The sequence below is a fragment of the Carcharodon carcharias genome, chromosome 13, assembly GCF_017639515.1.
Source record: "Carcharodon carcharias isolate sCarCar2 chromosome 13, sCarCar2.pri, whole genome shotgun sequence".
Taxonomy (NCBI): domain Eukaryota; kingdom Metazoa; phylum Chordata; class Chondrichthyes; order Lamniformes; family Lamnidae; genus Carcharodon; species Carcharodon carcharias.
Genome location: NC_054479.1, coordinates 139,848,747 through 139,876,095, shown reverse-complemented (window position 1 = coordinate 139,876,095; position 27,349 = coordinate 139,848,747). Strand labels below are relative to the sequence as shown.

Here is a 27,349-nt window from a genome sequence, read left to right as displayed (position 1 = left end):
TGGGGGGGGAGGCGGTGCAGGGAGTGGATAAGCAAAACAAAAAACTCCCTTTACACAGAAATGGTGTACAATGTAAAAAATATTTCCCTTTTCCATAAATAAACCCTTTGGAGTTTGACAACTTAAAAGAATAATGCACCCATGCCTCCAACTTCAGCCTGTTCTTTCACAAAGATTTCGAAGTATTGATAGATGATAGTAACAGCAAGGAGGATCCCAGTTCCAGATCCAATGGCTCCTAGAAAATCTGCCAGGACTGAAAGTGCTCCAATACAAAGTCCACCAAAAGCAGCTGCTGTAGGAATATACCTTGGGGTAAATTAAAACATACTAATTACATTTAACCACAAATAACAGCTATGTTAGGATTTAAATAATTCACTAGTAGACAAGGCATTTTATTAATATTTTAAAAAAGTGACTACACTTCAGAAGTACTTCATTGGCTGTAAAGCACTTTGGGATGTCTGAAGTTATGAAAGGTGCTATATAAATGCAATTTCTTTCTTGATGACACTAGGTCTAAACATTAAGATTTAAGCAAAAGTACACCTTATTGATTTTGTAAAAGTAAAACATTGCAGATGCTGGAAATCTAAAATAAACACAGAAAATGCTGGAGATATTCCATTGTCTGACAGCATTTATGGACAAAAAAAAGTTAACTTTTCAGGTCAATGACCTTTTATCAGAACCTGTTCATTAGTTCTGCTGAAAGGTTACAGGCCTGAAACATTAACTGTTTCTCCACAGATACTGACTTACTGATTTTGTGCAGCTTAGAATAGTTGACTAAAAATAGAACAGTTTCTTTCATTCTCAGGGTTTCAGACTCTAAGCTGAATTATCTACACTAAATATAGAAAATGCACCAGCCAATTAACAAACTCTGGATAGCTTAGTCTAACAGCTAGCATAGCTAAGACTCTAGCAATATTTTTTTGGGCATGTAGCACTGGACTACTTCACAAAGCAAAATACCATTAAGGAAGGTACAAGGGTTGCAGTGTACAGTCACTTGCTGATACAGAAAATGACTATTGCTGCAAAAAGGCATGTTGTCATAGCTTTTCATCTTGCACTTAACGGGACAGAATCGCAAGAATACCAAATCTCAAAAGGAACATCAATTTATACTGCATGAGAAGAGTGTTGCTGGTTAGTTGGAAAGTCAGCTCTGATTGGTCGAGACATTGCCATGGCTAATGCACCAGGGAGCTATTGTCCCCCATCATTTTGTTTATTCAAAAAAAAGGTGCAATGTCTGGACATATTCCTTTTTGCCTGCAGAGGACAGGCCCCTGCATGTGGATATATGTAGCTTCTAGCAAGCATAAGTGAGCTACACTGTGAGCCCAACTAACAATCTTAAATTGTTTGTTAGTGTAATTCTTAGCGCACTCAGGATTGTTCAGTACATGCTGCCCAATTGTGGAATCACATCTAACATTAAACATTACATTCTGAGTTTTGCAAGTACTCCGCCCTTTGCGAACAGTCGCAGGGACGTACAGTTTGTCCAGTCGTTGGAACTTACAGCCTATGTACCTGGCATTGCACCAGCACTGAAATACATCTACCATATTACTGGAGTGGGAGGCAGAGCATCTTTTTGGCTTGACGTCAGCATCCTCGTTGGTGGTAAACACGTGTTGTTACTGCACAGTAGCAGCGTGAAACGGCAAGCTTCACCTGTTGCTTAAATTTTTGAGATACTTTACCCTTCCAGGGTAATTTGAGGTAGACTGGACACTTTTCAGGTCCGATAGTAGCAGCCTTGGATCCATTCGTTTTTGTAATACGTGGTGAGCAATGATCCTGTCCTGATCAGTGCAAGATAAAAGCTTCGACAGCATGTCTTTTTCAGTGATTACAGTGTACTTGTATATAAAATACAAATAGATTCCCGTCCATTTAGTCTTCCTAATAAGAGTATCATTGGGCTTCTTTACCTCCATCCCCTCAGAACCCTACGCAATATTTGTTTTTAAATGAACTGCACACTTCATTGATGCTGGGTGATGGGGTTACATCTGAAACATTGATACTGTGGAATGGTGAAAATGGGTTGCATCTTGTTTGCCACGCCAATGTCAAGCCATCTACCCCCATTCCCATGTTTTCCCCCAACTGAATATTTTCTAAAAACAAAGCACTTCTATTGTTCCAGAATGTTTGATACTTGTTTATTTGTACAAGTACACTAATACACCGCCAAACTGACTGATAGAGACAGCAACGATACTTAACCTGAGAGAGAGCAGATGACGAAGGATGTGCTGTTGCAGCAGCAGGCACAGACCTGTATTTCTTTACTGCTGTTGCCAGAGGTGAGCACACCAGCCCAAAGCCCTCCTGGAATCGTGGTTTAATGCCAGACGACTCTAGCTTTTGTGAGACGCAATTTAAGAATGAGTTGCAACTAACTACAAAAGCTATGTTAGTATTTGATAAATGGATATTAATAGTACTTAAATTAATAGGTGCTGGATGTCCAAATAACATCTCCGAAGACAGGAGAAGACACAGGTATATAACTATTTCTGGTACTTCAGTGTTATTGCAATACTGCATTGTAATCTCTGAGGTTATTAATGAGCTAATAGATTCTGCACACAAAAGTGGGTCCCTGATTACAAATACATGGTTTTCCAAGATATATATAAAAAAGGCTTTTTTGCTCAAGGTGGAGAATAACAAAACTAATGCCAAGGACAACATCAGTCATGATACAGTAGCTCCTGCAGTTCTCCAAGAAAATACACTACCCTGATGACATGTTTAAACTTCAGCTGCTATCATTTAGTCGTAACTTCACAAATTCAGAAGATTTCTATCCTGGTCACAGCATTTTGAACTGCACAATTGTGCAACACAAACCAAAAAAGGTGAAAACTGACCTATTGAGTTCGTGGACCATGGAGGTTTCCCTGTGGCCTCTCATTACCATCTGCTGCTCCTTAAGCTGTTTAGCAACCTGAAAAAAAAAGGATAAGTCCTGTAACAAATATCTCTACGAGGCAGCAATAGCTGTTCCATTTTGTAGTTTAAAGTAAAAGTTGCCTACAAAAATGGTGTTTAGTCATATGTGCTTTTAGTCTGTTTGTTACAGTAAACATCTTAAAACATGACATTTCAATGTGTCATTCTTTCGGTTATTAAGTGGAAGTTTGAATTTCTTTTAAAAGTTATTGTTCCCCACAGGGAACATAACACTCTCCACCCACACACCAGACACATCACATTGACCGGTTGGACACACTAGTTGGTAGATAAAGATTAAAATAGTAGCCGTCAAGAAAGAATTTGATAAATACTTGGGAAAAAATTGCAGGGATATGGGAAAACATCAGGGGGGTAGAACTAACTGGATTGCTCCTTGAAAGAATAATACATTACACTGGCTCCATGATTTATAAACAGGTTTTTTTCTTTCCCACATTCGTAGCAATAGAAGCTTAGACATTGAGATAATGCAGACCAAGCAGATTTGATTTCCTCCAAGTGTTTCCTTTGGTGAAGTTAGGACTTGGGTGTTCTCCGTTACCCTTCCTAATTTCTTACACACCACCCTCCGCCTACAGGCTTGGTGTGCTCGTATCGTTCCCAATCCTGGCTTCAAGATGCCTTTTAGGTGACACGAGCATACCGTCTCTCTCTCTCCTTGTGCAGGAACAAACTGCCTAGTTTCTTCCTGATGGTGTACATCATTGGAGCTGGGGTACGTGAGAGCAAGAGCAACAAAATATAAACAAGCACAAAATACCAAGAATCTTAGATATTTTTGTACTGCCTCAAAGTCTGAAATTTAATACTGTACAACTACACAATACTTTTGCTAAAAATCACTATTACAATGAACTTAACACTAACATTAATCCACTAGATCCTGACAAAGGCTAGTGGAAGCAAAATTGAACATTCCCAAAAGAACGTTTAATATGGGAAGGATCTTGTAGATAATCCTAGTAAAGTCTACAGAATACAAAGAAAAACAATACAATTTTGGTTCCATAAGGAAATTAACAGCTATTTGGAAGCACACAGTCCATTTGGTCTGAACCTTCCAGAATTACATTCCTCATTCTTTCCATTACAGATTTTTCATGTCCATTTGAACAGGGCAGATAGGTTCTCTATCTCATAAAAATGATGGTATTTCAGATAATGCAGCACTCCCTCAATAATGCACCAGAGTATTAGCCTAGATTGTATTCAGGTCCTGCAACAAGTCTATTCCCATAACCTTCTAACCCAGAGTGCTACCAACCAAGGCAAGTGGTAACATAATTCAACGCTACTTACATCCTTAGCAGAGGAACCAGAAACGTCAATCCAAGTCTTGGAGAAGAAAGCACATGATCCAAGCATGAAGATGATGTAAACAGTGACATGAATGGGATCATCAAACACAGCACTGATAGACTCTGGAGGGGAAAGGTAATAGCAGAGTCCACCAACTGGGTATGAGCGAGCTGGCCCACCTCCACTCACATCCTGGAAGTGACAGTCAAATCAGTGAAGTGAAGAGCTTCAAAACTACAAGAACGGGTATGATAAAAGCAAATTCCTTTTAATCTTAAAACACGTCACTTTAAAAAAAAAATCAAGTTTGATTTTGTAAACATGACAGTAATAAAGAGACGAGGGAGGTGTTAACAGAGTTGCTGTGCAAGTGTTGATGTGTATAATAGAGTCTTAAGCAATGCTGAAGATACCTGGAACTGGGGGCAGACATTCACCATTTTAAGGAATTGCAATAAAGCAGGGCGGAGATGGCAGAGAGAGACTGATTATTTAGCGATTGCCAAGGTAAGTAGTTTAGAGAAGCACAACATCAGGTTGGCTACTGCAATTTTGCAACAGACTTTCAGAATCAATGAAAACATTTAAGCAATATAAAAAAAAATCACTAATCACAGTGATTGCAAAACTGTCACCAAAATTCATTTTGTAATAACTTTAATCCATGATGCTTTAATGATGTGTATCGTTAAAGCAGTAGAACACTGACCTCCTGAGGTTGTTAAAGGCACTTATGTGAATGCAAGTTTGCTTTTTCAGTGACCTTACCAGTAACATTAAGCCAGTCTTGTAATGTGGTAAGTCTTGGCCATAGATGTGACTCCAGGATGATATGTTGCCTCCCTGGTGTCAGGTCAAGGATGACACAGAGCGGATGCAGGACATTCTTCTGGGGGGAGGGTGAACAGCCAGAGGTCATGGTCCATGTAACTATCAATGACTTAGGTAGGAAAGGGGATGAGATCCTGAAAGCAGAATTCAGGGAGCTAGGAAGGAGATTGAAAAGCAGGACCTCTAAAGCAGTAATCTCAGGATTACTTCCAGTCCCATGCTAGTGAGCACTGAAATAGAAGATGACAGATTGACATGTGGCTGGGGAACTGGTGTAGGAGGGAAGGCATCAGATTTCTGAGGCATTGGGACCGGTTCTGGGGCAGGTGGGACCTGTACAAGATGAACGGGCTGCATCTTAGCAGGCCTGGACTAACATCCTCACAAGGAGATTCGCTAGTGCTGCTGGGAAGGATTTAAACTAGATTGGCAGGGGGATGGGAACATCAGAGGGAGCTCAGATTCAAGAGGAGCAAAACTGATAAAGTAGAAAAGTTGAAAGCAGAAATAGAAGACATATGAAGCATAGGCAAGCATCAAATAGGATCAGAATGGAGAATAAAGTTCAAAAAGCAGAGTTAAAGGCACTCTACCTGAACGTTCATAGCGTTCGCAAAAAGGTTGATGAGCTGAATGCACAAATTGAGGCAAATGAGTATGTTTAATTGCTGTTACCAAGATGTGGCTACAGTTCAGCATTTAGGAGGGATAGGCAAAAAGGGAAAAAAAATGAGGTGGGATAGCTCTCTTAATAAGGAATGAGATCAGTACCTCGGTAAGGGAGGATCTTGGGTCGGAGGACCAAGCTATAGAATCAGCTTGGGTGAAGTTCAGAAAAAGTAAGGGACAGAAAACATTGGTGGGAGTTGTTTATAGGTCGCCAGACTGTAGTGGTAATATTGGGCATGGTATAAATCAGGAAATTAGAGATGCGTGTAACGTGAGTAATACAGTAATAATGGGCTTCTTCAGTTTACACATGGACTAGGTTAACCAAATCAGCACTAATGGTGCAGAGGATGAATTCCTGGAGAATGAGACGGGTTTCTGGAGCAGGACATTGAGGAGGCAACTAGGGAATGGGTTATTTTGGATCTAGTGTTGTGCAATGAGGATGAATTAATTAATAACCTGGCTGTAAAGGAGCCTTTGGGAAATAGTGACCATAATTTGTTAGAATTTTGCACTAAGTTTGAATGCAATATATTTCATACTGAAACTGGGGTCTTAAATCTGAAGAAAGGAAATTAGGAAGGTGAGGGGTAAGTTGGCTATGGTGGACTGGGAAAATATATGAAGATTTAACGGTAGACAGGAAGTGGCGAGTATTTAAAGAAATACCACACAGTCTACAACAGATATACATTCCTCTAAGGTATAATCACCCAAAGGGAAAGGTAAATTAATCACTGTTAACAAAAAAAGTTAAAGATTGCATTAAATCAAAGGAAGTGGCTCATAAGGATGCCAGAAAAAGTGGTAAGTCTGAGGATTGGGAGCAATTTAGAACCCAATTAGTTAGTTAGGCCACATCTGGAGTAGTGTGTGCAGTTTTGGTTGCCGCACTATAGGAAGGATGTGATTGCACTGGAGAGGCTGCAGAGGAGATTCACCAGGATGTTGTCTGGGCTGGTGCATTTCAGCTATGAAGAGAGATTGGATAAGCTGGTGTTGTTTTCCTTGGAGCAGAGAAGGTTGAGGGGGGAACCTGATTGAGGTGTACAAAATTGAGGGGTATGGATAGGATAAATAGGAAGAAACTTATTGGAGGGATCAATAGCCAGGGAGCATAGATTTAAGGTAAGGAGCAGGAGGTTTAGAGGAGAATTGAGGAAATTATTTTCACCCAGAGCGCGGGGTGTATCTGAAACTTATTACTTGAAAGGGTGGTAGAGGCAGGAACCCTCACAACATTTAAGAAGTAATTAGATGAACATTTAAAACGCCATAGCATACAAGGCTACAGGCCAAGTGCTGGAAAATGGGAAGAGAGTAGATAGGGGCTTGATGACTGGCATGGACATGATGCGTTGAAGGGCCTCTTTTCATACTGTAAACTCTATGACAATGACTAACCCAGCAAAGGAGGACCAAGAAACTGATTAAGAAAGGGACAAGAGAATAAGAATGCAAACTAGCGAGGAACATAAAGGCAGACAGTAAAAGTTTTTTTTTAGGTAAGTGAAAGGGGAAATATCAGCTAGGACAAATGTGGGCCTATTACAGATGGGGACAGGAGAATTTATAATGGAGAACAGAGAAATGGCAGTTACTTTGCATCTGTCTTCACAGAAGATGATTTAAAAAATCTCAAATACCAGACAACCATGGGATTAGCGAAACTGAGGAGCTAAAATAAATTAGTATTAATAAAGAGGTAGTACTTTGTTGATAGATCCCCTGGACCAGATGAGCTTCATCTCAGAGTGTTGGAGGAGGTGGCTTGAGAGATAGTGGATACATTGGTGCTTATCTTTCAAAATTCTATAGACTCTGGGAATGTTCCTGCGGACTGGAAAGTAGCAAATGTAACCCCATTATTTAAGAGAGGGGGAAGAGGGAAAATGGAGAACTATAGACCTGTTAGTCTGACGTCAGTAGTAGGGAAAATGTTAGAATCTGTTATAAAAGATATGATAACTGGACATTTAGAAAAGAATAGTAAAACTGGGAAGAGTCAACATAGATTTATGAAAAGGGAATCATGTTTGACAAACCTGTGGAGTATTTTGAGGATATTACTTGCAGCATAGATAAAGGAGAACAAGTGGATGTGGTGTATTTGGATTTTCAGAAGGCAGGAGGATTAGCAAACAAAATTAGAGCATATGGGATTGGTTGGGGGGGGGGGGTGGGAAATATACTAGTATAGATCAAGACTGTGTTACAGACAGAAAGAAGTGAGTAGGAATAAACGGATCATTCTCAAGATGGGAGGCTGTTACTAGTGGGGTACTGCAAGGATCAGTACTAGGTCCACAGTTGTTCACAATCTATATAAATGATTTGGATGAGGGGACCAATTGTAACATTTCTAAACTTTCTGATGACACCAAACTGAGTGGGAGTGCGAGCTGTGAGGAGGATACAAGAAAGCTTCAAGAGGAATTGGACGGGCTAATTGAACAGGGTAGAACATGGCAGAAAGAATATAATGTGAATAAGTCTGACGTTACTCACTTTGGCAGGGGAAACAGAAAAGGCAGAATATTTCTTAAATGGTGAGATGTTGGGAAGCGCAGGTGTCCAAAGGCACCTGGGTGTCCTTGTCCATGAGTCACTAAAAGCTAACATGCAGGTGCAGCAAGCAATGAGGAAGGCAAATGGTATGTTGGCCTTCATCATGAGGCGATTTGAGTGCATGAGTAAAGATGTCATATAGGGTCTTGGTGAAACCGCACCTGGACTATTGTGCACAGTTTTGCTCTCCTTATTTAAGGAGGGATATACTTCCCATTGAGGGAGTGCAACAGAGATTCACCAGATTAATCCCTGAGATGGCGGGATTATTTTATGAGGAGAGATTGAGGAGATTAGATTATTTTTCCCTAGAATTTTGAAGAACAAGAGGTGACCTAATTGAAGCTTAAAAAATTCTAACAAGACGTGATAGGGTGGATGTAGATGTTTACCCTGGCTGGTGAGTCTAAAGCCAGGGGACATATTCTCAGGATAAGGGGAAGGCCATTTAAGACTGAGATGAGGAAGAATTTCTTCATTCAGAAGGTGATGAATCTCTGGAATTCTCTACCCCAGAAGGTTGTGGAAGCTCAATCATTCAGCATGTTCAAGACAGAAATTGATAGATTTCTGGAGTCTAATGACATCAAGGGATATGGAGATAGTGTGGGAAAATGGCATCGAGGTAGAGGATCAATCATGATCTAACTGAATGGTGGAGGAGGCTTGACAGGCCGAATGACCTACTTCTGTTCCTATGTGAACACTTTTTAAAAGAACAAAGCAGCTGTTTGGTAGGGGGAAGCAAAGAGTTGCTTTGTTTAAGAGCTAATTATTTAAGTATATCCTTTTCAAAATGAATATATTGACGTATTTTTAAAAAAATAACTGTGCTAAAGATGAACTCAGAACTGTAAGACTAATCTTCACAGCAATACTACAACCAAACATACATAACAAATGAGTGCAACTTTATACTTACAGCCCATTGGCCCAGCAGGTTGACTAGGAAGTTCCCACTGAATCGAACAGACAACATCTGGGAGATAACATACAAGTTGGACACAAGAGCAGACTGAAGAATGATGGGGATGTTAGACGTATAGAACAGCTTAATGGGATAGCTGCTGTATTGTCCACGATAACGTGCAGACTTGATGGGCAGATCCACACGAAATCCCTGTCAAAAAAAAAAAAATAGCAGCTATTTATGGATATTTAAGCAAATAATAATGCCCCATCACCCCTCTATCATTTGGGGCACTTACTCCATGTCTATTACAATCCATATGACTTTCTGTGCCATCAAATGAATGTTTACTCACAGTTAAGAACACACTGCTGGGAACATATGGCAAACAATGACACTTGGGGATGAAAACATTTCAAAGACAATAACAAATTAAGAAAACTATACAACACTGAAGTGTAAGATAAAATGTTATGGGTGTTATGCTGAAAGTACATAATATCATTTCATTAAAATATACATTGTGTGCTGCATTTTTGACAATCTGTTCAATCACAAAACAACATTAATAATACCAAGTGTACGTAAACAAAATCATCACTGTGTTAAGAGACAGCAGACATTCTTGCCATTAATGGAATTTAAAATACTGGGAAGAAACTTATTTAATAAACATTAAATACATGCATGGTGAAGAACAGTCCCAATTAGCTAATGATTACAGTGCTTGTACCACAAGACCAACACAGAAACTTCATTCACAAATTATTTGATCCACTGCTCCCTCATCATGTTCATGGGCTAAACTCAAGGGCACAGTACCTCTTAGCATACAAAACATGCTGCCTATCATCAGGTCAGGGTATTTTCAGATAAAGAATCAGATCAGAATGGCTAATTCAGATAGATTTTACCGAGGTACCCACACTCACTGCCTGCCATTCTGCCCACTCTTTTCACCCCCGTTCCCTGATAGTTTGCAATGTCCTTGAATTTCTGAACGCTTTCATTTCAATTCAATATATTTTAGGATGGGAGGTTCAAGATTATAATCCAAATCAAGAGATTTGACAATAAACCACAGAAAGATTTACAAAGGTTATCTAAACTAATCTAAATGGGAATTTTTAAAAAATTAAACCATTATTTATGGTGACAGATGAGCTAGCTAAATGAATAACATTCACAAGAGCATTACACTTTTGATATCACAAATGTGATTTGATGGCAGTTTTGCTTTTTTTTTTAAAAGCAAATGTGTAGCCAGATCTGAATCAGGCAATATGCGGATTTGACTTCTTTTGAACTTCATAATATAGATGAGTAGGATTCAAAAATGACTCTCCTCTTCCAGACATAACCTTACCTGAAAGTAGATAACAACGGCAAACACGAATATAGTGGCAATGAGGTTCATGAGATTAGGCAGATTCTGTCGGTAGAAAGCTTCCCGCAAAGCTCGAACCTTATCTTGTCGAGTCGCCAGCAGGTGGAACAAAGCAATCACTGCACCTTCAAACTCAGTGCCTGGACAGAGCCATAATGATGAATTGAGTCACGTGCTTTATCTTTGCAGTGCTTCAGCTATAAATACATAGATTTCTTTTCTTTAAATGTTATGCTATAACAGGGAGGAAGCAGCAAAATACAAGGCCACAGCTTACCCCTGCCTGTATTGATGGTGGTAGGGCTAAAAGCTTTCCACACGATGGTTTCACAGATATTTGTGGCAATGAAGAGGGAAATACCAGATCCCAGACCATAACCCTTTTGCAACAGCTCATCCAGCAGGAGGACTATCAGCCCAGCAACAAACAGCTGAAAGATATACCAAAAACATGCTCACCAAACATGTCTTGACACCAAGTTAATGGTGTATTTTGATCAGAAGACGCATTTCTCATCTAATTATCCCATTTTCATGGAAAATATCCTTATGTAAATTAACATTTAACAACCACAAATTATTTCATATACAACTTATTCAAATAAATTTTGCAAAATTTAACATGGAGCCAAAACACTTAAAGCAAACAATAGAGAAAAAGATGAACTGGAGCAATCACTTAAAAAAAAATTCATTCATGGGATGTGGGCTTCGCTGGCTGGGCCAGCATTTATTGCCCATCTTCAGCTGCCCTTGAGAAGGTGGTGGTGAGCTGCCTCCTTGAACCGCTGCAGTCCATGTGGTGTAGGTACATACATAGTTAAGGAGGGAGTTCCAGGATTTTGACCCAGCAACAGTGAAGGAACAGCGATATATTTCCAAGTCAGGGTGGTGACTTGGAGCTTCCAGGTGGTGGTGTTCCCATCTATCTGCTGCCCTTGTCCTTCTAGATGGTAGTGGTTGCAGGTTTGGAAGGTGCTGTCTGAGGAGCCTTGGTGAATTCCTGCAACGCATCTTGTAGAAGGTACACACTGCTGCTACTGTGTGTCGGTGGTGGAGGGACTAAACGTTTGTGGATGTGATGCCAATCAAGCAGGGCTGCTTTGTCCTGGATGGTATCAAGCTTCTTGAGTGTTGTGGGAGCTGCACTCATCCAGGCAAGTGGGGAGTATTCCAACACACCCCTGACTTGTGCCTTGTAGATGGTGGACAGGCTTTGGAGAGTCAGGAGGTGAGTTTCTTGTCGCAGGATTTCTAGTCCCTGACCTCCTCTTGTAGCCACAATATTTATATGGCTAGTCCAGTTCAGTTTCTGGTCAATGGCAATTCCTAGGATGTTGATAGTGGGGGATTCAGAGATGGTAATGCCATGGGACATCAAAGGGTGATGGTTAGATTCTGTCTTGTTAGAGATGGTCATTGCCTGGCACTTGTGTGGTGGGAACGTTACTTGCCACTTATCAGCCCAAGCTGGGATATTGTCCAGGTCTTGCTGCATTTGGACATGAGCTGCTTCAGTATCTGAGGAGTCGTAAATGGTGCTGAACATTGTGTTATCATCAGTGAACATCCCCAATTCTGACCTTATGATGGAAAGAAGGTCATTGATGACGCAGCTAAAGATGGTTGGGCCAAGGGCACTACCCAAAGGAACTCCTACAGTGATGTCCTGGAGCAGAGATGACTGACCTCCAACAACTACAACCATCTTCCTTGTGCAAGGCATGAATCCAACCAGTGGTGAGTTTTCCCCCTGGTTCCCATCAACTCCAGTTTTGCTAGGGCTCCTTGATGCCACACTCTGTCAAATGTGGCCTTGATGTCAAGGGCAGTCACTCTCACCTCATCTCGGGACTTCAGCTCTTTTGACCAAGTTTGAACCAAAGCTGTAATGAGGTCAGAGCCGAGTGGTGCTGGCGGAACCCAAACTGGACATCAGTGAGCAGGTTATTGCTAAGCAAGTGCCGCTTGACAGCACTATTGATGACCCCTTCCATCACTTTACTGATGATCGAGAGTGGACTGATGGGGCGGTAATTAGCCAAGTTGGATTTGTCCTTTTTGTGTACAGGACATACCTGGGCAATTTTCCACACAGCCAGGTAGATGCCAGTGTTGTAGCTGCAATGGAACAACTTCGCTATTGGCACAGCAGGTTCAGGAGCACAAGTCTTCTGTACTATTGCCAGAATATTGTTAGGGCCCATAGCCTTTGCACTATCCAGTGCCTTCAGCTGTTTCTTGATATCACGTGGAGTGAATTGAATTGGCTAAAGACTGGCATCTGTGATACTGGGGACAATACTGGTCATCACCAATCTCATTACAACATGATAGAAAGCTCCTGAGTATTCATACAGGTGAAAACAAGATAAAAGTTGTCTTATTAGGACAAACAGTAAAATCTGAAAAAATACATTGTTTTACAAGTCATATGGAGCACTTTGGAGATATTTCTCAGTCCCACCTTGTATTACATTTGAAATATTCAAATGAAATTTATTTTGGTTCCACATTTTCACACACATTCACATCCATGCTTTATCATAATAAATTAGACAAGTCTATGAGTTTTTCCATAAATGTACCACAGTGCTTAGAAACAAAGTAAAAAATCGTATCTTAAAGCACAATTTTGTGAAAATAGATTATTATATCAGATAAAAGCAAAATACTGAGGATGCTGGAAATCTGAAATGAAAACAGAAAATGCTAGAAAAACTCAGTAGGTCTCTGAAGAAGAGTCATATAGACTTGAAACATTAACTCTGTTTCTCTCTCTACAGATGTTGTCAGACCCGAGTTTTTCCAGCATTTTGTGTTTTTATTTCTTATATCAGATGTCAATTTTGTTAGCATTTTGTTCTCTACTAGACAGGCACCAGTTGTAAAACTATATATTTCTCAATACACACTACTTTTGTTTAAAAGGATCCTCCCCTCTGCATGTTTGACAGAAGGCACTGTGAAATTACAAAGAACACGGATTGTTCTTTCACAAGGAAAAAGAAAGCAGCAGGAATAAACAGCTTGTGTTTAATTATACAAAACAATGCATCATAAAGTCAAGAGTGAAAATTCCTGTTGATTAAAATGGCGCTGAGTAATATCACTGGACTAGTATTCCAGAGACCCCAGGGTAGTGCTCTGGGGACCCAGGTTTGAATCCCACCACAACAGATGGTGAAATTTGAATTCAATAAAAATCTGGAATTAAGAGTCTAATGATGACCATGAAACCATTGTCGATTGTTGTAAAAACCCATCTGTTTAACTAATGCCCTTTAGGGAAGGAAATCTGCCGTCCTTACCTGGTCTGGCCTACATGTGACTCCAGACCCACAGCAATTTGGTTGACGCTTAAATGCCCTCTGAACAAGGGCAATTAGGGATGGGCAACAAATACTGGCCCAGCCAGCGAAGTCCACATCCCATGAATGATTAAAAAAATATATATTTTCACTAAATAAACAGGCTGGTGCCTGTCTTAAATAATTTCATGAGAATGCATTTGTTACTGCTTGCTCCAGATGGGAAAGGCAATGCTCTAAATCCAATACAGGCTACATTGATAGTTAGGTAGCTGAAGACTACCTGTTCTACAAGTGCCGCCTGTCAGATATGTAACATTTGTCAACTTTGAATTCCCTCTTCAACTCATTGCAAATTAACATTTAGCAAATTGTGCTGGTCTCAAATGGCCTTGTGTTTTTGTGCCCACGAGGAGGAAAGGTCAGACAACGAAATCTAGAGCTCCATGGATGACGAGAGACAAAGAGAGAGAGAGAGAAAGATAAGCAGAAATGACAGATGTCAGGTTGATAACACAAGTGAGAAACAGACTGAACATAGAATATTCAGAAGGGAAGTGAAAAAGAAAATCAAAGGCAAAGAGAGATTATGACAAGAGTCTGACAGCTAATAAAAAAGGGAATCCAAAAGTTTTCTATAAGCATATAAAGGGTGAAAAAGCAGTCAGAGAAGGGGTGAGGCTGATTAGGGACCAAAAAGGGAGTTGTGCACGGAGGCAGACGGCATAGCCAAGATTATAAATGACTACTTTGCATCTCTTTTCACAAGGAAGAAAGATGCTGCATAAGTCATAATGAAAGAGGAGGTAGTTGAGATGCTGGATGGCTAAGAATTGATAAAGAGGTGGTATCAGAAAGTCTGACTGTAATTAAAGTTGACAAGTATCAGGACTGGATGAGATGTATCTGAAGACGCTGAGGGAAGTAAGGGTAGAAGCTGCAGAGACACTGGCCATAATTTTCCAAACTTCCTTAGATATAGGAGCGGTGCCAGGGTACTGAGAATTGCAAGGGTTACACTCTTGTTCAAAATAGGGTGTAAAAATAAGCCCAGCAACTACAGACCTGTCAGTTTAACCTCGGTGTGGGGAAGCTTTTAGAAACAGTAATCCGAGACAAAATCAAAAGTCACTTGGACAAATGCTGGTTAATTAAGGGAAGCCAGCACAGATTTGTTAAGGGAAAATCAAATTCAACTAACTTGGCATTTTTTTTTTAAATGAGGGAACAGAAGGAAGAATTGATTTTTTAATGCAGTAAGTGGTTAGGTCTGGGATGCAGTGCCTGACTGTGTTGGAAGCAGACACGTTCAGGGCTTTCATATCGGATTGGAAAAGCACCTGAAGTCAAAATATTTGCAGGGCTACAGGGGAAAAGGTGGGAGAGTAGGATTAGGTGAGTGGCTCTTGCAGAAAGCTACACAGATACGATGGGCCAAATGGCCTCCTACTGTGCCATAGCCATTCTGTGTTATGTTTAGAATCAAATGCGTGATTGCAGTGACACATCAAAAGGCTTTGGGTCTAAAGCTGTCCCAATGTTGTCATAAGCTGGTGGCAGTGGAGTAGCAGAAGGGGACAGTATGCATCAGGTTTGTGGTCTCACAGTAGGTGGAATCTCAGTTTCATCAAGCAGCTCACCAAAGCTATCTGTGCCTCCTTCAGTCGGCTGATAACGGCTTCAGGTAAATCAGCCAGGTCAGCAAGTGAAAAAAAGCATAAGGGGTTAGTTGGGATGAGGCATGCAGTTTGTTCCCTCAGACTCGGAGTTCTTAGGTCAACAAACTACATTGTTGATAGGAACCAAAATTTATTAAAGGGTTTTAATTCTTTCATGGGATGTGGGCATTGCCTGAGGACAGCATTTGTTGCCCACCCCTAATTATCCTTGAATTGAGTGGCCTGCTAGGCATTTCACAGGGCTCTTAAGAGTCAACCACATTGCTGTGGGTCTGGAGACCAAGCAAGGCACAGCAGATTTTCTTCCCTAAAGGACATTAGTGAACCAGACGGGTTTTTATATCAAAGATAATCTCAGTAATGGTGACCATGAAACTAGCTTTTATTTATTAATTTAAATTCTGCCAGCTGCCATGGTGGGATTTGAACCCATGTTTCCAGAGCATTAGCTGGACCTCTGGATTACTAGCCCAGTGACACTGCCATCATGCCACCATCTTCCTGTCCACAACAGGTTAGAGCAACAAACACACACATTACACAAGTCTCCCTCCCTCACAAATAAGTAATAAAGATGTTTATGAGGTCACAGTGCTGACTGGCTGTCTTGTCCACTAACAGTGGATACCAAAAACTGGACACACACCACGCTGCATGATTTTCCTGTCAGTGGGCGATGCTCACTACCAGCTGTGCAACCCCATAACAAAAACTGATTGAGGAATTTTATGCGCAGCCTGAAGCACTGACCTGTATAATGATGAGTAGACAAATGCCAGCCCCCATCTCTGCTGGATCTCCATACATGCCAGTCATTACGTATACTATAGCCTGACCAATGGTGATAATCATCCCAAACACTGCAGAGAAAGTACAAATATTCAAAATCAACTCCTCCAAAGCTACTCTCTGATGCCCAATATAAAAGAAAACCATTAACTTTAAGTGGAAAGAGATTGAGGGAAAAAAGGAAAGAAAATCTAGCTTAGTAATCTAAAAGCAACAACAAACTTTATATTGGCACTTTAAATACTTTCAGCAATTTTTCAAAATCAATCATATATGGTAGATTTTGCTTTCAGATTCTTTGAAAACTCAACATATTAAAGTTTCTTTAAATGATGTCCTGAATTTCAACCTCAGGCCAGCCAAAAAACACAAAAAAGTGCTTTACTTAAAATTATTCCAAGAAACTCATAACTCTAAACTCTCGCAAAACAGCTTATATACTACTTTTCATGTAGAAATCAGGTCTAAAGACGTAATGAAAATTAAACACTGAGCCCAAGAAGATATTGGGAGAGATGACTGAAAGCTGGGTCAGAGGTATCATTTAAATAGGGACTTCAGAGGAGGGGAGTGAAGAGGTTTAGGAAATGAAACCCAGAGTTTAGGAGCAAGGCAGCTGACGTATGGCTGCCAAGGGTGGGTGGGATGAAGGGATGCTCAAGAGGGCGAGTAAAGAAAAAGTTGAGGGGTGTGGTAGAGCTAAAAGAGATTACAAAGATAGGGAGGGCGCAAGGTCATTAAGGGATGAAGGTTGATGATTTTAAATTTGATGCATGGTGGCCCAAGAATGGAGGTTGGGAGAGCATTGAAGTACATGATTCTGAAGGTGGCAAAGACATGGATTATGGTTACAACAGCAGGCAGACTGAGGAGGGGTGATGTCGTGCCACATTATGGACATGAAAGCTGAGAGTCTAATGGAGAGGTGATGGATTTGGAAACTCAACTCAGGATCGAATAGGATGCCAAGCCTGAAACCAGTCTGGTTCGGCCTAAGATGGAAATAAGCATCCAATTCTTTAAAGGCAATCAACGCCAGAATTCTGAGACTTACATTTTTGAGCTCCATTGAAGAGCGCTCGATCTTTCGGTGTGTCACCAACCTCGATGATTTTTGCTCCAGCAAGCAGCTGCATAATTAGACCAGAAGTTACAATTGGAGAGATACCCAGTTCCATTAAGGTACCTGTAAACACCATCAGTTCAGTGAGAAATATCAGAAATCACAGTGAAAACCAGTTTTTACATCAACGCAAACCAATTTTGTCGAAGTAATCCATCACAAGAACAAGAATTAGAAAGAGTAGCCATTTGGCCCCTCAAGCTTGCTCTGCCATACAATAAGTTCATGGCTGATCTATTGTGGCCTCAGTTCCACTTTTATGTCTGCCCCCCCCACCCCCCATAACCCTCAACATCCTTGTCAATCCAAAATCTATCAATCTGCACAGTATGATCAATTATTTATAATTAAATCCAGAGATACAAACATCAAATGATTCAATTCCATCTATTCACAACACAGGGCCTCCACTAACTTGGTCCTCCACTTACAAATTCTGATGCAGTTCGCTTAACCAACACAACCAAGAATAGATTAACTAGTCACTTTCTCAACACTGTTATTGGGATCTTTAGTGCTCAGAAGTGTATGTTTAAGAGATGTAATAAGGGACTAGATAAAGCAAGTTCTTTTGTTTAACAAAATTCCCCAAGAAAAGGTGAGTTTAATTTAATTTCATAGCCAATACTTCTCACGACATAAAGGAAGGCACAGAGCATAATTTGCAAACTTTCTCCAAGGTATTCCTTCAACCGGAATTTGAATAGTTTAAATAGCTTGTTACAAGTTGTACATTAAACCCATTTCATTAAAACCTACCTCTGTTTGATGCCAATATAACTCTCATCCAATAGAATGGATCGGCAGAGTCTGATGACATGATGCCGAACAATGGTATCTATAAGCAACAATGAGATGTTAGCATGTTTCAAATATCACTCGTAACTGAAGCAGCTACTTAAATTTCTAAAAAGATTGCACTCACCTGACAGCATACTAAGAAAATGAAGAGTGTGATAGCTGTCCATAATACTTTTTCCCTGAATTGGATCTATGGAATAAAGGATATATTCAAAATAAATAATCTTGAAAAAATCTAATTAAAAACAGGCAGTTCTCCATAAATGCACATTTTGTACTTTCATACAGCATGTACTCAAACTGGGTAGGAAAGTAAGGTCACAGTTGGCAGTGGAGAAAATAATCTGGGAGTTATCAATTGCCTTTCAGGATAATCCTGGGGTAGTCAGCAGATTTGGCAGAAGAGAGCAGGACCCGATAATGCTGATGTTGTCCAGCCAGATCTGGCAACGTATGGCTAAACCAATTGTGTGTATATATGTTCAAGTCTGTGGCCCTTGGGCTTAAGGAAGCAAAGATGGGGATCATGCCATGGGGAATAGCCAGAATGTGTCAGCTTTGGCTCAGTCAGTAGCACTCTGGCCTCTGAGTCATAAGGTTCTGGGTTCAAGTCCTTCCCTAGGGGTGAGCACAAAAATCAAAGCTGACACTCCAGTTCAGTATTGAGGGAATGTTACATTTTTGGAGGTGCTTCAATAGGACTTAATTGCTTGTAAAGCACTTTGAGGCATCCAGTGGTAGTGAAAAAGTCCTATATAAATGCAAGTTTTTCTTTTATTAAAAAGTGGGAGAGTGAGGATTTTACAGACCCCATATAATGCACAATATTATTCAGTTAAATTTGCACCTGTGTGCAACGTTATATCACATTGTCACTCATAACACACCAATGCAGAGGATTTTTTTGTATTTATATTTTTGAACTGGATTTACTTTTTCAGCAATATGTACCACTCCCAATTTAAAAACACTAGACACCTAACCAATTTCTAAAACTGATGTTGTTACTTTCCTAAACTACAGGCTGGCTCAGTATCCTCCCCAAAGCCTTGTACAAGATGAGATGCCTCTTGTGAATCACAAGGCAAAGTGCCAGTTTTTTTTGTAATAAAAATGATTTAATGCTGTCTTGCACATCACACCCTAAAGGCTGCTCCTTACTACCTTAAACCAATTGGCAAATGTTTTTACAACTTATTTTGTGCTCAAACGCACAGTAGAAAGAGACAGATGAGAAAAAAGTGTGTCACACCCATTTGGAAATAGAACATTCCTTGAAAATGATGGTTTGATACTGAGAAATCAACAGCATAAATCAGGTGAAAGCGGATTGGAACACACAGTAAACTGCAACAAATTAGCGTGAGTAAGATGTAAAAATCAAAAGAACATGAATTTGAATTACATTTACCTTTCTTTCTGGTTTCTGGATTTCAGGAAGAACAGCACAAAACGGCTTGATGACTTCTAAAAATTTGACTGCAATGAACAACAATATTAAATTTCAAACAACCTAAAACAAATCTGTATCCCACAGGGCTCCTTTAGCTTCTAAATAATACTGTTTTTAAGACAATTCTGCAACAAAAATGTCACTTCTCCTGCTACTATTTTGTCAATAGATCAAGAGGAAATCTGGGCAGCAGTAGACAAAAAAAAATGCCAGGGACAGTGCCAGCTTTTCGGTTCTTTATCCTTAGAACGTTGCAGAAGGAATTACTTAGAAAATTCCATTGAAAAAAAAATTGGGAGAAAACACTAGGGCTGCATAAAAAAAATGATTCTGTCCCTCTGTGTAACTTGGATTGCGCATTAAGAAAATCTTGCACTGAATCGTGAGGGAGAGCACAGGCTTCAGCTGTGCCACACTCTACCAAGTATCTACATTTACAGAAATGCGTCTATGGACAGGAGCTATTCCTGAACTCAAGAGGTGGCGTTAAACCCTAATCCTCAGATCAACATTGTCCACAGTGAAAAGAATACAATCCCTTAAAGCTGCAGAGTACGTATCTTACATTGCTATTTTAAAAATTAGCACAAAGCACTAATGGTTTTAATGTGTGCAGCAGCCCTTTAGCAAGCCACTCCTCAGGATTGGCCCCTCAATCAAAAGCAAGTGAGTAATGAAGAAAATAGAACTCTGGAAATTCACAACAGGTCAGGCAGCATCTGTGAAGAGAAAAACAGAATTATGCTTTCAGGTCAATGATGACCCAGCATCTGCAGCATTTTCCTTCTCTAAAATTCAATAAGTACCCGATTAAGACTACATGTTCCAATTAATTTCATTTTTTACAGTATTACCCTACAGGTCTGATAAGTTTCTACCTATTGCAATGAATACATAAAGAAGAGACTTTGACTGCATTTTTACAAAATGATCACTTTGATCACAATAAGTAATTCATTGGCAGTAAAACAGTCTGAGACATCCTGAGAATGTTAAAGCCATTCCATAATTTCCTCACATGTGCGAACACATTATCAATAACTAAAACAGAATTAAGTAAAATAAGATTTAGGTAGACTCCTTTATTCAAAATCACGACTAAAAGTTGGCAAAGAAACAGTGTTATTTACACAGTATGGATTCACAATTGCTGGGTGGGTGTTAAGAGGCTAACTCAGGCTTTGTCCAATTAGAACAGATTAAAGTCAGTGTTCTGATGATCAAACTGAAATGTTAACTCTATTTCTCTCTCTGCAAATGCTGCCTGGCTTGCTGAGTATTTCCAGCGTTGATTTTTTAAAATTTCATATCTCCAATACCTGCAGTATTTACTCCCAGATGAGAGTCAGCTTGGAGTGAATGCAACGAGGGCTGACACTATATGAAAGACATAGAATATCCCTGGATAACAACTGTGAGAGAGTAATGGTCAATGAGTGTCTCTCTCCCTCTGTCTCACTGGCCAGGATTATACCCAATCCCCAGGGCCGGTCCTGTAGACACCCCACCTTTGGGTCCAGGTCGGGTTGGGTTCACCCCCCCCCAACCTTGCAGGTCGGTTCATGCCAACACCCCTCCCCCCGTGCTGAGTATATTACACTCACTTCCCCACCCCCCCCACCACTTTACACTCACTCTCTCCCCCACCCCCCCACTTTACACTCACTCTCTCCCCACCCCCCACCTTTACACTCACTCTCCCCACCCCACACCTTTACACTCACTCAACTGCCCCCCACTCCCCACCCCCCCCACTCCGCACGCCCCCCCCAGTTTACAACCCCCCCCACCGCCCCAAGTTTATAGCGCCCCATCCCCCCCACTCCCCACCCCCCCAGTTTACAACCCCCCCACCAACCCCAGTTTACACAACCCCACTCCCCTCCCCCAGTTTACACAAGCCCACTCCCCTCCCCCAGTTTACAACCCCCCCACTCACCCCCAGTTTACACTCACCCCCCTCCCCACGCACCCACCAGTTAACACCCCCTACACCGCCCCTCCCCCCCAGTTTACACCCCCCCAAACCCCACGCCCTCTGACTCCCCCCACCACATCCCCCCTCCCCCCAGTTTACACCCCCCCACATCCCCCCTACCCCCAGTTTACACCCCCCCACCCCCCCTCACTCCCCCCAGTTTACACACCCCCCCACGTTTACAACACCCCCACTCCCCCCCCCAGTTTACACCCCCAACTCCCCCAACAGTTTACAGCCCCCCCACACCCCACGCCCCCCTCTCCCCACGCCCCCCAGTTTACACCCCTCCCACCCCTCACACTCCCCCCCAGTTTACACACCCCCCACGCCTCACACTCCCCTCCCCCCAGTTTACACCCCCCAACCCCTCACACTACCCCCCCAGTTTACACCCCCCCAAGCCCTCACACTCCCCTCCCCCCAGTTTACACCTCCCCCAACCCCCCCACTCTAACCCCACCAGTTTACACACCCCCCCCAAACTCGGCCCCCCCCCCCCCCGAGTTTACACACCCCCCGCCAACTCTCTCCCCCCCCCAACCCCCCCACCAGTTCCACCACATCCCCACCCCCTGGGTTTATACCACCACCACCAACGCCCCCACCCCCCGGGTTTATACCCCCACCACCCTCCCCCCCCAACCCCCGGGTTTATACCACCACCACTACCCCCACCACTCCCCATGACCCCCCAGTTTACAACAACCCCACCAACCCCAGTTTACACAATCCCACTCCCTTCCCCCAGTTTACACAATCCCACTCCCCTCCCCCAGTTTACACCCCCTCCACTCCCCCCCAGTTTACACACCCTCCCCCCCAGTTTACAACTCCCACACTCCCCACGCAGCACCCCCCACTCCCCACGCCAACCCTCCCCATCCCCCAGTTTACATCCGCCCCAGTTTACACCCCCCAACCCAAACACTCTACCCCCAAGTTTACACACCTCCACGCTCCCCCCCCACCCCAGTTTACACCCTCCACCCACTCCCCTCCCCCAGTTTACACCCCCCCAACTCCCCTCCCCCAGTTTACACCCCCCCCACTCCCCTCCCCCAGTTTACACCCCCACCACACCACACCCCTCCTCCCCCCCAGGTTACACCCCCCCCAACTCCCTACGCCCCCCTGACACTCCCCCCCAAGGTTACACCCCCCCAACCCCCCCCACACACACCGAGTTTACACCCCCCACCCACTCTCCCCCCCCCGAGTTTACACACCCCACCCACTCTACCCCCCCCCCCCCCCCGAGTTTAGACCCCCCACCCACTCTCCCCCCCCACCGAGTTTACACCCCCCACCCACTCTCCCCCCCACCGAGTTTACACCCCCCACCCACTCTCCCCCCTCCAGTTTACACCCTCCCCAGTTTACACAGCCCCCACCCACTCTCCCCCCCAGTTTACACAGCACCCCCCCACTCTCCCCGCCCCCCCAGCTTACACCCCCCCACTCCCCCCCAGCTTACACCCCCCCATTCCCCCCCCAGTTTACACCCCCCAACTCCTCCCCCACTCCCCCCTCAGTTTACACCCGTCCACTCCCCACGCTCCCCGACTCCCCCCCACTTTACAACCCCCCACTCCCCCCCAGTTTACACCCCCCCACTCGAAACCCTCCCCATCCCCCAGTTTACATCCACCCCAGTTTACACCCCCCAACCCAAACACTCTACCCAAGTTTACACACCTCCACACTTCCCCCCCACCCCAGTTTACACCACCCACCCACTCCGCCCCACAGTTTACACCACCCACACCCCACCTCGCCCCCCAGTTTATACCCCCCACCCACTCCCCTCCCCCAGTTTACACCCCCCACTCCCCTTCTCCAGTTTACACCCCCCCTACTCCCCTCCCCCAGTTTACACCCCCCCCACTCCCATCCCCCAGTTTACACCCCCCCCACTCCCATCCCCCAGTTTACACCCCCACCACACCACACCCCTCCTCCCCCCCAGATTACACCACCCACTCCCCACGCCCCCCCGACACTCCCCCCCAGGTTACACCCCCCCACTCCCGCCCAGTTACACCCCCCACCCTCCCCATGCTCCCCCACTCCCCCCCCCAGTTTACACCCCCCCCCCACTCTCCCCCCCCCCCCCCCCCGAGTTTACACCCCCCCCACCCACTCTCCCCCACTCCCCCCCCCCCGAGTTTACACCCCCCCCACCCACTCTCCCCCACTCCCCCCCCCCGAGTTTACACCCCCCACCCACTCTCCCTCCCCCCCCCCGAGTTTACACCCCCCACCCACTCTCCCCCCCCCGAGTTTACACCCCCCCACCCACTCTCCCACACTCCCCCCCCCCCGAGTTTACACCCCCCACCCACACTCCCTCCCCCAGTTTACACCCCGTACCCACTCTCCCCCACAGTTTACCAACCACCCCCACTCTCCCCACCTCGCCCACAGTTTACACACCAGCCCCACTCTCCCCCCTCCCCCACAGTTTACACACCACCCCCACTCTCCCCCCTCCCCCACAGTTTACACACCACCCCCACTCTCCCCACCTCGCCCACAGTTTACACACCACCCCCACTCTCCCCACCTCGCCCACAGTTTACACACCACCCCCACTCTCCCCCCCTCCCCCACAGTTTACACACCACCCCCACTCTCCCCCCCTCCCCCACAGTTTACACACCACCCCCACTGTCCCCCCCAGTTTACCCACCACCCCCACTCTCCCCACCTCGCCCACAGTTTACACACCACCCCCACCCTCCCCCCCTCCCCCACAGTTTACCCACCACCCCCACTCTCCCCCCCTCCCCCACAGTTTACCCACCACCCCCACTCTCCCCCCCTCCCCCACAGTTTACACACCCCCCCACTCTCCCCCCTCCCCCACAGTTTACACACCCCCCCACTCTCCCCCCCTCCCCCCAGTTACACCCCCCCCCCACTCTCCCCCTCCCCCCCAGTTTACACACCCCCCCACTCTCCCCCTCCCCCCCAGTTTACACACCCCCCCACTCTCCCCCACCCCACAGTTTACACACCCCCCCACTCTCCCCCCTCCCCCACAGTTTACACACCCCCCCACTCTCCCCCCCCCCACAGTTTCCACACCCCCCCACTCTCCCCCCCCCCACAGTTTACACACCCCCCCACTCTCTCCCCCCCCAGTTTACACACCCCCCACTCTCTCCCCCCCCCCAGTTTACACACCCCCCCACTCTCTCCCCCCCCAGTTTACACACCCCCCCCACTCTCTCTCCCCCCCCCAGTTTACACACCCCCCCCACTCGCCCCCCTCCCCCCCAGTTTACACACCCCCCCACTCTCCCCCCTCCCCCCCAGTTTACACACCCCCCCCACTCTCCCCCCCCCCCCACAGTTTACACACCCCCCACTCTCCCCCCTCCCCCCCAGTTTACACACCCCCCCACTCTCCCCACCTCGCCCACAGTTTACACACCCCCCCACTCTCCCCCCCTGCCCCACAGTTTACACACCCCCCCACTCTCCCCACCTCGCCCACAGTTTACACACCCCTCCACTCTCCCCCCTCCCCCCCAGTTTACACACCCCCCCACTCTCCCCCCTCCCCCACAGTTTACACACCACCCCCAGTCTCCCCCCCTCCCCCACAGTTTACACACCACCCCCACTCTCCCCCCCAAGTTTACACACCCTCCACTCTCCCCCCTCCCCCCCAGTTTACACACCCCCCCACTCTCCCCCACTCCCCCACAGTTTACACCCCCCCCCACTCTCCCCCCTCCCCCCCAGTTTACACACCCCCCACTCTCCCCCCTCCCCCACAGTTTACACACCCCCCCCACTCTCCCCCCCTCCCCCACAGTTTACACACCCCCCCACTCTCCCCCTCCCCCACAGTTTACACACCCCCCCACTCTCTCCCCCCCCCAGTTTACACAACCCACCCTCTCTCCCCCCCCCACAGTTTACACACCCCCCCCACTCTCCCCCTCCCCCACAGTTTACACACCCCCCCCACTCTCTCCCCCCCCCAGTTTACACAACCCACCCACTCTCCCCGCCCCGCACATACCCCCCCCACTCTCCACCCCCATTTACACAAACCCCCTACTCTGCCCCCCCCCCCAACTCTCCCCCGGTTTACACCCCCCCGGGTTTATACATCCACCACCCCCCTCCCCCAACACCCCGGCTTTATACCACCACCACCCCCACCCCCCGGGTTTATACCACCACCACCCCCTTCCCCCAACATCCCGGGTTTATACCACTACCCCCCCCCGACCCCCAACAACCCGAGTTTATACCACCCCCGCACCCCCCCCCAACATCCCGGGTTTATACCACTACCCCCCCCCCCCCGACCCCCAACAACCAGGGTATATACCACCCCCGCCCCCCCCACCCACCCCCCGGGTTTATGCCACCCCCGCCCCCCACCAGCTTTATACCGCCCCCCAACCCACCCGTAGCTTTATACCACACCCACCCACCCACCCCCAGCTTTATACCACCCCCACCCAGCCACCCCCAGCTTTATACCACCCCCGCACCCCCCACCCACCCACCCCCAGCTTTATACCGCCCCCCAACCCACCCGTAGCTTTATACCACCCCCACCCACCCACCCCCAGCTTTATACCACCCCCACCCAGCCACCCCCAGCTTTATACCACCCCCGCACCCCCCACCCACCCACCCCCAGCTTTATACCACCCCCCGCCCCCCCCACCCACCCCCAGCTTTATCCCACGCCCACCCCCCAGCTTTATACCACGCCCGCCCCCCCCACCCCCAGCTTTATACCACCCCCGCCCCCCCACCCACCCCCAGTTTTATACCACCCCCAGCTTTATACCACCCCCGCCCCCCCCACCCACCCACCCCCAGCTTTATACCACCCCCGCCCCCCCCACCCACCCCCAGCTTTATACCACGCCCGCCCCCCCCACCCACCCCCAGCTTTATACCACCCCCGCCCCCCCACCCACCCACTGCTTCATAACGCGCCACACCCACCCCCCCCACCCCCACCCCCAGCTTTATACCACCCCCGCCCCCCCACCCACCCGCTGCTTCATAACGCGCCACGCCCACCCCCCCCACCCCCAGCTTTATACCACCCCCGCCCCCCCACCCACCCGCTGCTTCATAACGCGCCACGCCCACCCCCCCACCCCCAGGTTTATACCGCCCCTCCCCCACCCCACCCACCCCCCCACCCCCAGGTTTATACCACCCCCACCCCCAGGTTTATACCACCCCCACCCCCAGGGTTATACCACCCCCACCCCCACCCCCAGGTTTATACCACAAACACCCCCCCCCCCGGGTTTATACTCACTCCCCATGGCTCCTCTGTTCCTCCAGCTGTTTCCTCCCGGACTCACGTGATCTCCCAATTTGGACAAGTAACAGCCGCCGCCCCTGAAACAAAAGGCGGGAGAGACAGTTAGTGATCAGAGCCCAGCACCCTCCCTAGCCAGTCACTAACCGGCTGCATCCATGTTATTCACATTAAATTCCCCTCCATACCGTCTGTCACCGCCTTCACAGAGCCGCACTGACCCGGCGACTA

The 27,349-nt window shown here is 45.8% G+C and overlaps 1 protein-coding gene across 1 annotated transcript; it reads right to left on the bottom strand.

The window, feature by feature from the left end:
• LOC121286386 (protein transport protein Sec61 subunit alpha) lies at positions 1 to 27,349 on the bottom strand. The gene is made up of 13 exons (XM_041203478.1): positions 27,307 to 27,349; positions 27,116 to 27,198; positions 19,788 to 19,855; positions 18,501 to 18,566; positions 18,335 to 18,413; positions 17,507 to 17,638; positions 16,414 to 16,523; positions 10,951 to 11,104; positions 10,653 to 10,813; positions 9,299 to 9,496; positions 4,306 to 4,497; positions 2,901 to 2,977; positions 1 to 309 (listed from the first exon to the last, which is right to left on the bottom strand). The coding sequence occupies exons 2-13, from the start codon at positions 27,120 to 27,122 to the stop codon at positions 123 to 125; spliced, it is 1,431 nt and encodes a 476-aa protein (XP_041059412.1). The 5' UTR covers positions 27,123 to 27,198; positions 27,307 to 27,349; the 3' UTR covers positions 1 to 122.

What these genes read in the sequence shown, in the direction of transcription:
- LOC121286386 (XM_041203478.1), bottom strand. An exon ending in TTTTCTTAGTATGCTGTCAG is followed by an intron (nt 18,414 to 18,500) that starts GTGAGTGCAATC and finishes TGTTGCTTATAG; the next exon opens with ATACCATTGTTCGGCATCAT. An exon ending in CACCATCAATACAGGCAGGG is followed by an intron (nt 10,814 to 10,950) that starts GTAAGCTGTGGC and finishes GGCTCTGTCCAG; the next exon opens with GCACTGAGTTTGAAGGTGCA.